The 14,195-nt window shown below is 33.6% G+C and overlaps 1 protein-coding gene across 3 annotated transcripts in view; it reads right to left on the reverse strand.

Annotated features, from left to right (window-relative positions):
* The window catches only part of Ssb-c31a (single stranded-binding protein c31A), a 79,897-nt gene that overhangs the window by 56,693 nt on the left and 9,009 nt on the right, over window positions 1-14,195 (reverse strand). For all 3 annotated transcript variants that reach the window (XM_090406222.1, XM_090406224.1, XM_090406223.1), the window contains exons 2-3: window positions 13,941-14,014; window positions 4,699-4,782 (exon numbers count right to left, since the gene is read on the reverse strand). In XM_090406222.1, the coding sequence (XP_090262348.1) occupies window positions 4,699-4,782; window positions 13,941-14,009 (153 nt within the window). In that variant the 5' untranslated portion in view covers window positions 14,010-14,014. The remainder of the gene's footprint in view (window positions 1-4,698; window positions 4,783-13,940; window positions 14,015-14,195) is intronic.

Below are 14,195 nucleotides of genomic sequence, written 5' to 3' on the forward strand. Positions count from 1 at the left end.
AAGAGCTCAGTACTAACTGATGGATTTAGACCTCAATCAAGCACCCTAGACCAATGGTAGCGAACCTTTTTATGTGCACGTGCCAAAAATTTACCAATTGATTTGCTGACATGCCAGGCAGATTTTAATAGGGAAAAAATTAATCTAACTTAATTTATTTATTTATATATAAATTTATAATGTTATTCAGTGTAAAATTGATTATTGTATTATTAAATTGATTTTCATTATGTTGGTTTGAAGGAAAAAAAAAAAGCAGTAGTGAGAAATATTTATGCATTGTAACACACCATCGAAGTTAGCTGAGCAAGGGAAGCAGCAGAAGGATGTAAACTTGTCGGCAAAACGCTTACCATGTTTACTCGAAAACAACTCTTCCTCATGTATAACTAGCACCCCTGATTTTACTTTACGAGAAAAGACATTAAAAAGTGCTGCATATGCCTCACACACGAAAAATGTTTAGACATGTTCATGTCGAGGCAATAATAACTCACTCCCTGCGGTTAACAACAGTCCTCCCCAACAGCTATTATACTGCAGATGCAAGAAAAACAAGTAGTTTTATTGTATCCCTGATTAACGTACGGAGGCTTTTGCAGTCTGTGTAATATATTTCTCAACAAATAGTGCAATTACAGACAGCTGGAATAAAAATGGCGCTAACTAATAATCACATGTCTCCTCTCACATAAACTATGCTGTATAGACTCAAACAAAACCATAGGTTGCACCGGAAACACAGTATTTAACTAAAAAGTATTGTCCAATTTTTCAATTACATTAAATAAGTGTTTGTTTTATTGCATTTGAAATTCTCGATGTCATTATGACAGATCACAAAAGCTAACTTCAAATAAAATTCTACCACGAATTAAAACATGCCATATAATGCGTGTGAGTTCTTCTGCCAGCTCAAATAAGCAGCAATAAAATTCAACCAAGGGTTAAAACTTGGTGTGAGTTGAGCCCGCTGATAATGAGAAGTTCTGTCGGAACGACAAATGACACCCCTTTGTGAATGTGTTAAAACTAAGAAATATATAGTGAATGTTCTTATGACAGTTTTAGATGTAATAGAATTCGGTTGAAGAGAATTAGCATTTCAACACAACAATAGTAGGTTGCCTTTGTCTTTGGGTCGTGCGATCATTTGTTAATACTGCACCAATCATATGCACGTCTTCATAGCTGCTCTCTTGTGTAAAACAAAATTTAAATTGTATGTATTGTAACAATTAAAAAAAAGGTTGAATAATTTATAAGCGTATAAAAGGATATCACCTGTAAATCGTTGGCTTGCCAGCAAAATTCTTGGACATGCCATAGGTTCGCAATCTATGCCCTAGACAATCATGGGGGTTAAAGAGTTCACAGAAGACAGTTAACAACAACAAAAGACGTACTACTGATCTCACTTAATGTACAAGGAGCTTTCGATGCAAAGTGGTGGCCAGCCATAATTACTGGATTAAGAGATTTCGAATGAGTAACCATGACACTGAAAATTACAGCTATAAGAAAAGAATTAGCACAAAGAGGCTGTCACAAAGTTCTTTCTGTGGGCCTGGCTTCTGGAACATCCAGTATGACCTTAATTAAAACTTCCTTTCACTACTGAAATAAAAATACCTTTAACTGATAATGATTCGGGAACACAATTGCTTACAGTTAGAAGTTTAGCCAACAAAGAACTCTTAAAATTGTGGAGTGGGATTGTAAGAAGAAAGTTACCTTCAATAGTACCAAGTCTAAAGTGCTCCATATCTCACATAAAAAATCAAAACTTACAACAGTCTTCCTAAATGGGGAAGTTCCATGGTAGCCAGTGAGCTAAAATATCTAGGAGTAACAAGAGACAATAAATTTAATTCCAACAAGGACATCTCATATGTTACTGAAAAAAAAAAAAGCTTACAAACAGTAAACTTTCTAGCAAAGTTGACAAGGATAAATTAGGGGTTAGGCCAATGAGTACTGAAAACAATACACACTAGAGCTATACTACCATTGATATCTTATACTGCATCCACTTGGAATGCACTAAATATGAAAAAATAAAATGAAAGATGGACTAAAATCGAAAAAAAAAAAAAAAAAGCCTAACAACAATTATACGTTCAATGCCTTATAACCATATAAATAATTAAAGGATACAGGACAATATATTTTGAGGCAGCTTGCGTTATTGCTAGTCTACCACTGATCAGCCTGAAAATGCAAGATTTATCTTATATATATATGAAGTCATTTCCAGAAGATAATGGAAATGCCAACATTAATCCAAACAGCTACAAACTTCTGCTTCACTAGAGTAGGTGGCCTCATCCAGCAAAGAAAACATTAAGAAGGCAAGTTCTGAAAGTGACAAATTCCATATATACACTGATAGGAAACAGAAGGAAATGTCGGTTGTTCTTTCAATGTGTATTATATAGCCAGTATGTTATACAAAAAACGTTGCTCTAGACTGCATCCCCTCTGTTCCAACAACTAACCCGAACAACTGCTATAGTTTATTCACTTACATATCTACCGGAAGTTGGAACTCAATGCCCTCATTAAAAGACTGCAACAATTTACAGTAACAGCAGAAGCAGCACAAAGAACAAGAATAGCCATCTAATGTTAATACAGCAGATAAGAAATCTGGTATCGAATCTCACTCCAGAGGGATGGGAAATCAAATTCTGTTGGGTGAATGTGATGGGACAGATCAGCTGGCTAAACAAGTGGCTATAAACAAATGCTAGAAATAAGTTACTAAAAGTACTCCAAACCTCCTATAAAAACGCTTGCAGAAGAATTAAGCCTAATGGAAAGCATCTAAAAATTGATCAACAACAAAAGAATTCTTGCGAAGTATTATAAGTGCACTCTGGCTGAAAATATGTGCATCTCTCCAGGTTTAACCACACTATTAATGGGACATGCAAAATTAAGACACTACCTACACAGATTCCATATTCTGGAATCACTATTATGCATTTGTTGTATACACCTTCAACAGACTGTCAATTACTTGCTCTGTGACTGTAGGCTACAGATGAGTGACCAGCATCAAAACTGACTTATCCAAAAGTATTACTCATCATCAAATTCCTGCCATGTACCCTCAACGGGTGTACAGGATATAATAGTACTACATGAAAAAAATTACATAATTACTAACTTCCTATCAACAATTTTCCTCCAAATCAGCCTGTTACTTGTCAAGACTCCAACATTACCAGATCTTATATTTCTATCATCTAAGGCACTTTGTACCGTATCAATCCACTTTTTCTTGGTCTTCTTCTGGATCGTTTTGCTGCCAACCTGGCAGAGAACACTTGTTTTGCTAATCTTTCTTCGCCTATTCTGTTTAAGTGACTGTACCACCTGAGATTAGCTCTGCTAACGCATTCCTGGATGCTGACAATGTCAAGTTCTTTCCTAATATCCTCGTTTTTAATATGATATTGCCATTGATGCCATCTGTTCACGCCTATAATCTTTCTCAGGACTCTCATATCTGCAGTCTCTAGTTTTTGGTCAAGTGTTTTACTTCTGACCCAGCTCTCAGATCCATAAGTTAAAAATGGTTTGAACACTGTCTTGCATACAGCTAATTTAGTGTTCTGACTAATTTCTCTCTTATTCCATATGAAATTATTCAATTGATTTCCCACCATGCCAGCTTTGCTGATTCTGTTATCTATTTCTATATTTAATTTACCGTCTTCAGTAAAAATTGTGCCTAAATAGCTGAAATGTTTTACTTGTTCCACAGGTTCTCCATTCACAACAGTCAACTAAAATCATATAAAATCAATAAAACCATATCTATTACAACAGCTATTCAATTTAGTCAAAGAATCTTGCAGACTTGTAGCGGATTTATTTAGAAGTATAACATCATCCGCATAAAGCAAAGAGCTGACATTAACATCTCCAATTTTGATATCATGTTTAATACCACTTTCCTTCATAATGTGATCCATATAGATAATGAATAACAGAGGGGGTACATCCTTGTCTCACACCAGATTTAACATTAAACCATCTTCCTGTACTTCCTTCAATTCTAACTGCTGACTTACAACTCAAATACAGACTATATATATCAGATTTATTTAATTTTGCAAATAAGACCAACTTCCAATCATTGTAACATAAATTACTGATAATGTTTGGATTATATATAGTGTAAATATATGTAGATTTAAAAATATAAATATAGATGTAAATGTAGGAATACATACACATAATGTAAAAATATAAATATGAATATTGATACGCAAATGCAAATTTAATATACTGTGTAGGTTAATCAGTTACTGAGAAACATATGTAATATATGCACTGGAGCATGTAGGAAATAAATTAGCTCCTGGTAGGGGGTTACTATTAGGAGGAACAGGGAGGGGGTTTGCTCGCGCACTTGTGCACACCAGAAAATAATGAAAATCACTCGATTGAAGATAACCTGATATGTAGCTGTGAAATGCTGATGTTTATGCTTAACTCCTCTGCCCTAATCTCTCTCATTGAAGTAAATCATAGTGTTGATAAACAATCATCTTTAATCATTAGATGGTTTGGGAATGATGACTAAGTAATTACAATGATAAATAATGGTTTATCCCATTCACAGCAAGACACTAGAATCATTTTGCTTTCAAGTATTATCTTAATAATCAGAAAGCAAGAATTTACCTGAAACATATTTCCAGAATCATCATTACGACTGCTACTAGAAGGGTTTTTTTCATGTTTAACTCTCTTTGGAGGTGGATTGCGCTACAAAAAAAAATAAACACACACAATCAGCTCAATGGATTAAAATATTCCCAAGTAATTTGACAGCATTAACCACTGGAGTTTTTTTAATTTTTTTTTTATTACACACACAAGACCAATGTTGTATTTGAAATTACAAATCAAGCGCATTCATTATATTAAGTATGTACACAGATGTGCAAAAATTCATATAAAATATTTGCAATTTTGAGCTTTATACTTTGAAGTGGTTTCACGTGTCAAGAAAGTTAATGCAAGTGAAAAATTAAGTGAGTTGTTAATTCTTGAAAGTTATTGTGAATTAACTATCAAAGAAGAGAGTGTATTCATTCTTACAAATAAACATGCTTAACTTTCCAAAAAGACAAAATTTCATGTAACAAAATAAAACACTACATACCATATTCACTGAATATAATAAATCCTCAATATTCAAATAGCAGCTGATCGCGTTATTCACGCGATTGGCCGCCATCACAAGATATTGAATTTTTTAGCGCCAATGCTTCTGCAATTAAATTATTTCCGGTGAAATCATGTCCTAAGTTCTCAAAATCTTAATCCACCCACATGCAATCCAAGATAGAGTAGAAGTCAGCACTCTTATTCCCACATTTTTTCAATTTCTATGCATATGATTGGTGTGGTATGAACAGAAGATCACACGACCCAACAAAAAAGGCAAACCGATGACTGAGATGAAATGCTGATTCACTTCAACAGAATTCCAAAATATCTGATAATGCCGTAACAACATTCTCTATCTATTTCGTAAAGTTTTAAACTTTTTTGTGTGTGAACTATATGTGAGACTTCTAAATTTCTTTTTTTGTAAAGTAAAATCAGGGGTGCGAGATATATACGAGGGCAAGTTATTAGTAAATATGGTACCTCTAAATCTTCAGAATAAAACTAAACTTGTCATATTAGCTTGAAACTAGAATTTAACTTCAGTCTAACTTAGTTTCAGTGAACTTAGTTTCATAACACAGGTGTTACACAATTTCATAACACAGGTGTTACACAATTTACTGAAGCATTAATATACCTTGAAAATGTAAATACAAAGCATCCAATTTATAGTTTTATCTAATACAATGTCAAACCTTACTAACGACTCTTATTAATAATCAGTTTTCTTTTTATCCTATGTAAGTGAGTTTTCAGAATCTGGACTTCTCAGCATATTGTGATTGGCCATTTTTCCTACTGGAAAATGAATCCATCACTTCAGCTATTTGTGAAATACACATCATGATAAATTTTACTGCTAATAATAATTACAGAAAGAAGAATGTCTTGAGCATTAAAGTTATTAAATTATGAGTTTTCAATGCCTCATTCTGCAGCTGTGGAAGTTCACTATACCAATTGTGTAGAAATTATACTTGTCACTAAAGAAAACACTGACAGCTGTCTGCTTTTATCTATAGCCCTTTTATTCACCTATTTGGAGCAGGCAAGGCTGTTTTATAACTATGAACTTCTGCATGTCTATGTCAGAATATAGTGTTAGTAGTGACGTGTCCATATTCTGAGCAGAAATCTGGCAAATACCATTAGCTATGACCTTCTCTCCAAATTTTCCCAAAACATTTCTTTATGTCTGGTAGTATTCATTTCCTACTCTGTTATTTAGATTTCCAACAAAGACCATTTTTTTCGATTTTCTTCATGTCAGCTACATGTTTTAATTATTTGAAAAATTCCTAAACTTCTTCCTTAGGAGTAAACATTCTGTGAAGACATGGGCATAAATAAGTTTCACTGTCCATTTCCCCATTTTGAATTTTGCCCACATGACTACTCGTAACTGCCCTACTTAAAAAGTTTACATTCATGTTGAATGCAAATCCTTCCTTACCTTGATGCTATTGCCTGAACATAACATCCTATAAGTATTTAATAGAATTTTACCTGTTTAAGTCTTCATCTCAGTAATGCCAATTATGTCCGTAATACTTGTCCAATTTTGATTTCCTTTCCATTAATATTTACTAATAATTGTCTAGACCCCCCCCCGTTATTTGAAGTTATGGAACATTCCAGTTTTGTTAATAACAAAAACCCAGTGTACAGATAGTATGAAGCAGTATTTCACCATAGCAGCTACATACAGGTGGTATGGCAACACGACGTGAACTCAGTGACTTCAAGAGGTGTCTTCGTGGGTTGTCACATTGATGACATGTCCATACGTGCCATTGCCACTCAAATGGGGCATCCAAAATCAACAAATGGAGACATTATAGCATCACTAGCACAGGAAAACATAAGAATGGCCATAAAAAATGACCGACATTGACAGGAAGGTGTTAAAACGGCCGGCATGCAAAAACCATCACAAACCAACTGTGATGAGTTCCAGATGCCAGTTACACCGTGGTTAGCACTAATATTGTATGAAAAGAACTCCATTTATTGGGTTTCCATGGAAGAGCAGAGGCACACAAGCTGAACATTACAACAATGAACAAGGCAGCTTGTCTGGCTTAGAGCAAAGAGCGTGTGAACTGGACAATTGACCAGTGGAATACAGTATTTTGGAGCGATGAATCAATGTTCACCTATTTCCAGTCTGATGGTAGGGTGTGGGTGTGGAGACAGTCCGGTGAACACTTGTTACCACAGCAGGTTGTACCCACAGTAAAGTTTGGTGGTGGAGGAGAAGTAAAGGTGTGAAGTGCATTCAGCTGGTATGGAGTGGGACTATTGGTCTTTGTCCATGGTTCCATGAAGGCAGCTCAGTACCTTGATATTCTGTATAATCAGAAGCCTACACTGTGGAATTTTATGGAACAGACCCGTGTTACTATCAAGACAATGCCCCTTGCAACAAAGCTGCTGCTGTTATGGAATGGTATGAAGAGATGGGTGTTAAACAACTGCCCTGGCCTGTGCAGAGTCCTGACCTTAACCCCACTGAACACCTGTTGGATGAATTAGAACAGTGATTGAGTTCCAAAGCAGCACATCCTCAATCTCGCTAAACTCAGTTTCTGCTTTGATGGAGGAACGGAGACAAATTCCACCTGATTTCTGCTGCAAATTGTGGAAAGCCTCCCTCAAAGGAGATGGTGATCAAAGCCAAAAGGTGGACATACCCAATATTAGAGTTCACCTGCTGGTATCAATTGTAAATTACTAGTGTCCAGAGAATTATCGGTAGATAATATACCTTATCTTGATGGTTCCCATCTTCAATTCCTCTGAAGATTGCTTTGTTCTTCTAGATCAGGGGGTCGGCAAACTGTGGCTCTGAAGTAAAATTGAAAATGAAAATAAAACTATCATAGTTTCATTTATAAAATTTTTAAAGGATTTTATTCAATTACATTTTTCTCCGTTTGATATTGACACGGCTAATTTTGAAATACAATTGCTGGACTTGACAAGCAAAGACTTATGGAGCTCCAAATTTATATGTCTTGGTACTGAAATAGAACTGGAAAAAGAAAAATGCAGTCTAATTTCACAGTGCAAGCAGACTGCTATAAAAGAACTACAAGAAGGCAGACTCAATGATTTTCAGTACTTGGAATAGTCTTCCAGGCTCATATCAGTTGAAAAAATTTGTGGTGTTCTCAGTATCTTCGGGTCTACATATTTATGTGAGCAATCGTTTTCTAACATGAATTTCATTAAATGTAAATTGAGGAGCCAAATTACTGATGCCAACTTGGAATCATGCCTTAAATTAAAAACGACTAGTTACAAACCGGACATAAAGAAACTTTTAAGGAAATGCAAGCTCTGATTAAAACCAATTAGAGCAATTTTTCGTGTGATTTTTTCTTCATTTAATAAAGATAATTAATATTACTTCAAATTTTCCTTATTTGTAAAAATATATTTATGGCTCTCAAATAATTTTTAAATTGTTATGAGGGACAGGTTTGGCTCTTAAGTTTGCCGACCCCTTTTCTAGATGAGTTTGTTCCTTGATGAAAACAGTTTTTTTTTGGGGGGGGGGGGCTTGTTTAACCAAGCAATATCCCAACCGGCATGAAATCTCATGTTGTACCATCATATTTATTTCTGGTTTAAGCCAACTGGTCAGTTTCGTCCCAAATTGCCACCCCATCCTTGTTTGTTCAGTACCCAGTAGATATCTACTAATGGAGAAAGTTTATTTTTCACTTGGTTAGACTATAATAAATTTAGTTTAATCCTTTATCCAAGTGTGAGCAAACTGGTGTTGTACTACCTTACCCCAGTCCTGAAGATACTTTCAGGCACAAACTTTGTTTGCTCGCACTTGGATAAAGGATTAAACTAAATTTATTATTATCTACTAATGGTCATAGCAAGTGAAGGTGAGGATTGGACATTAGGTTAGTAGTCCAAGTTAGATCCCCGCATTCCCTTAAGGTGATGCAAGATCAGATCCCAGTTACTTGGCTTTGACCCCTACTAACCTACTCAGTGAAACTAAAAGAGGAAACAAATGCTTGTTACATGTTACTTTACATCCATATTGTTACAGGTTTATTTATTTTTATTATTATTATTATTATTAATATTATTATTGTTTCTGCTGTCTTTCCATCTTTCAATCCACTGACAAATTAATGGTGGATTATCACAAGTTTCAACTAAAATTGTTGGCATCCATTTCACGTCATTTGCTTTTTTTTCTGAAGTACAAAATTTTATACATTTGCTTTTTAACATAAATTATCAGTAATGGATAGGATTTGAATAGCAGTGAAAAGAGAATCCGAAATAAGTGTTAAAATAGTGAAACAAAATATCACTTGCTTGGTATTACTTTTTCAGTAACTAATGATAACGAATGACCTGTGTAATATGATTTGATACATTCCAAAAAGCAAAACTCATAAATATTTTGAAATTACAAACCACATGAATTTTTCAACAAAACATCCAAAGATCAAGTCTTATAGTGTCTTGTTAAAAAATTCATATGCTTCGCAATTTTAAAAGACTTTTGCTATGTAGGATGGTTTTTGAAACCATAATTCAATCAAAAGTTCCTGTAGCATTATATGCATAATACATTATAATTTAAATTAATGCATAATATATTATAATTTGAAAATATGTAAAAAAAATTAAAAGCTTAATAAAAATTTTATTCTATTTTCATAATTAAGGTGTGAAAAGTAAGATATTCTGCAGGGAGATAACACACTGTATATAAGCATACAACAACAACAACAAAAAAAACGTGTTCTGTAATTGGGATGCCCTTTCTCTTCATTGAAAACACTAGATCTGAAAATCTAGATCTACAGTGGTGCCACGGCGTTCCTGACACCACTGTGTAGATGAACTTTCTGGTTCTTTGCAGAAATCAGCGATCTCTGCATAGGCATGCAATTGCCAATACTGATCCTTTTCAATTTCATGTGCACAGTTCAATGATATATGGGTTGAGAACAGCCTTCATTAAATACTTCAGTCAATTACCGAACAAAAGTTCTATTTGTTTGTATAAGCCAGTGGTGTTCAACCTTTATTACTACACGAGCGACTTTTCTATAAAAAGTTATTCGGCGATCTACTCTCTTATATAGATCACGTTCCCCCAACCTGATATCTGATTATGCACAAATAAACAACTAAAAAAAAATACACAACTAAAAACTTTATTTGTGTATTTAAAAATTTATTTATTGCTTTTAATACAACAAAAAAAAAATATATATATATATATATTGGGTTAAAATATTTATTTCTCTATTTTAGAAAACCAAAGTTAGAAAAAAGAACATATTGATTATAAACTCATGTTACAAGAAATGCTGGTTGATTAAAAAAAAAAAGTTAACATGAAATTTGGCATTGTTTGGACCTTGCAATATTTTCAGTCAAGTTGATATGAAGAAGTGGCCAATCGCAGACAATCATCCAAATGATCATTTGTAATTTGGTATCTTAATTGAAAAAAAAAGTCATATTTGAAAAAGCGGATTCTGACAAGTATGTCGATCTGAAACACAACAGAATTTTTCGCGCAATATCAGTTAATATTGGGAATTTTTCAAGTGCATACTTCCAAATGACGTCATTGTTTATTGATTTTAAATGCAAACTATTCTGAATGTTTATTATCTCAAGTTCTACTTCCGCTTGGTTTATATCAAACAGCCCATTTATTTTATTTGAAATTTCTGTGATGTTCAAGTTTTCTTGAAATGAATTATTGATAAAAGATACAATCATTTCAGTTTTATTAAAATCTTTAAATATTGAATTTATTTCTTCCTCAACTAATTCTATTTCATGAATAAATTCTTTTAAATCACAGCAAAGTATTTCTTGATTTTGTTCAAAAAATTTTAATAAATATCTGAGATGTCTAAATTCATGGTCATTTATATTTTTCTTTAATAAAAGTAAGTATTGTTGGAAACTTTTTCATTGAACTTAACATGTCAATTAAATTTTTATCTCTACCTTGTAACTCTAAATTTAAATTGCTTAATTTTGTACAGAAATCTACTAAAAATGATAAGTGTAACAACCATCTTTTATCACTCTTTTTATATCGTTATTTTTTTATATTGTTAATTAATACAAGAAATGTTTCTAAAAATTGACTTCTGCTGAGCCAGCAAACATTACTGTACAACAGAAGTTCCCCATCATCATCTGCCTGTAATTTAAATAACTGCTGTTGCAGGGCTTTTCCTTGAACAGAATTTACAATTTTAAATGTGATATCCAAAACATCTTTTGTTTTTAATCTTTTACTACACAGTACTTGTTGGTGAATAATACAGTGGTACGTTAAAAAATCTGGATATTTGTCATCGTTTTCGCATAATGAAATGAAGCCTGATTTATTACCTATCATTGCAGGAGCACCATCAGTAGTAATAGACAAGTTTAAAAAGCGGAAGTTTGTGTTGTTTCACAAATTCATCAAATGCCGAAAAAATGTCTTCTCCCCTAGTCCTTCCCAATAATGGTATAATTTTCAAAAGGTCTTCTTTACTTAAATAATCTTGAAATACCATGCAAATAAATACCATTGACTGAGCAATATCAATGAAGTCGTTTGATTCATCAAATTGTAATGAAAACGCAACACACTGGTGAATGTCTGACATTAACCTGGCCTGGAAACTTTTCTCCGGCAATTGGAACTCTTCCTTTCGGCAATTTGAAACCTTGTCTGTGGTCTAGATGTAGTCGCTCTCTCTCTAGCAACGTCTCGAACTGAGAAGCTCCTTTCTGGAAGCAGGAAACTCCTCTCTCTCTTCGGTGACTCTGGACTGGGCAGCCTCCTCTCTGACAGCAATTCTGGAACCGAGACCCCTTCTGCTTGCTTCATTCCCTTTTTATTAGGCCTCCTCTGAGACCTCGCATGAAGTTTGGCAACCCCCAAAGAATCGGTATGAGTCTTTCATCTTAAGTTTCAAGTTCGGCATGCCTTTTGTTCTCCTCCGCTTTCTTTTGATTGTAAGTTGCCAGCCATCGGAAAGTTGTTTGAACTCTTTCTGACTGATTTCGGAGATGTTTACACTTAGAGCCTGCAAGCCTTTCTCATACATTCAAGTTTCAATAACAATCTTCTAATGCCGCAATGTACAGTTTCGGCAACAAAAACATTGCCTTTGTTTTTAACACTCTAACATATTCTTATTAAAGCAGTATATACAATTAGTTTCAAAAGAGTTATTTACAAAAACATCTAATACAAACTATACCGAGACAAACAAAGTTTATTTTTTTTACAATATTCACATGGGACTTAACCTAAGTAAAAAATCTATGTAATATGCTTTGGAATATTTAATATTTAAGCTACGATCGAGTTTTTACACTTTGTTTATAATGGTATTCATTCGGCTCGCTGTTTGACTTCCACTGATCCAAATTAATTAATTTACCCAGACTTATAAGAAAATTACTGATTTGACAATTTTAATGAAAAATAAATAAACAATAGCAATACACTTAAAGCGAATAAAAATTAATACAAAATAATGATAAATAAAATATTATGTTTTCAGTTTTAATTAAATTTGTAAGTAAGGAGGAATACACAAGAGATCGACGGGTTGAACACCCCTGGTGTTCAACCCGTCTCACCCTTCACCTTCTCAGACAATGGTGATATCATTCCTAATACTGTCTTAGGACCACAGTTATGACTCTTCAACAAGAAATGTGTGGGTTATTTTTCCACTGATATCTCACCTTTTGAGAAACCAATCACTCCTGTTTTCAAAATCATGGCTCCAGCTAAATAGGCACCCACAATAAACCCTTTATTGAACTCCAAAAGATCCTTTGTTTTTCTTAATGTGATCAACACTACTGACAATTTACTGACCAGCAGCATTTTTAAATAGTTGCCTAGAACTCATGGTGATGCACATGACTAGGTATTTTGCATGTACCATATTTTTCCGTGTATAAGATGATACTTTTTCCTAAAATTTTTAGACCAAAAATTGGGGTCATCGTATACACTGAGGAGTAACCAGTTGAGAGACCTGGGGTTGCTGGTGAAACTGCTGGTACCTTGTCTATGCAAACAGGCTTTCGCCAATCACTAGCCTCTGCCGATTGATATCATTAACGGCTGATTCTGAATAAACCAATCAGAACTCTGAAAGAATTCATACGTCTGCAACTTACTGGCAGGATAAGTTTATGAATTAACAATATTTTGAGCACTAGCCCATAAAAATGTCTGAAAATAAAAAACAATAAAGAAAATTATATGCCTGGAACTGAGAGCATGATGCATAATTCCTCATGTATGCATCTTAAAAATATTACCTAATTACTAAATATACTTTGGATATTTTTAAAAATATCAAATGCGTTCTGTTTAAAATATCGATTTCTTAATTTTGGGTTCGAAAAAGAAGGGTTCGTCTTATACACGGAAAAATACATTAAGTTGTGCAAGTGATATTCATATACATGTGCATAAAGGTTTCTAATTCAGTATGTGTATTAGTGTCATTTATTGGGATTAAATCTAATATTAAAGTATCAAAGCAATCACTTAAATTTAAGCAATATAGAAATTCTAACAGTGTAAAATATATATCAGGAAAATGTACTATTTGCACTATGTATATGATACACCAAGTAAAATATTGACATTAACTCTGTAATGGCATTCATTATTATATAAACATTGAAACAAAATTTTATTAATCATAACTTACATCAGAGGGTCCTGAATCTGAATCACTACTACTGTCACTCACTCTTGGCTTTGACTTCTTACTTGACATGATAACTGCAAGAAATAAAATTTTATTAGAGCCAAGATTCAGGATATTTGTTATGCATTTTTATATGAAAAGGCTGATTCAATCTGATCAGGAAAAAAAAGCTTACTTGTATGTTTTATACATTAATAAAGTTATTAATATAGTTGAAACATTCAGCTTCTCTCTGTCAGGAATGTGAATATGAAT

The sequence above is a fragment of the Typopeltis vanoorti genome, chromosome 16 (assembly GCF_054136105.1).
Source record: "Typopeltis vanoorti isolate ZY-2024b chromosome 16, IOZ_Tvanoo_1.0, whole genome shotgun sequence".
Classification (NCBI taxonomy): Eukaryota; Metazoa; Arthropoda; class Arachnida; order Uropygi; family Thelyphonidae; genus Typopeltis; species Typopeltis vanoorti.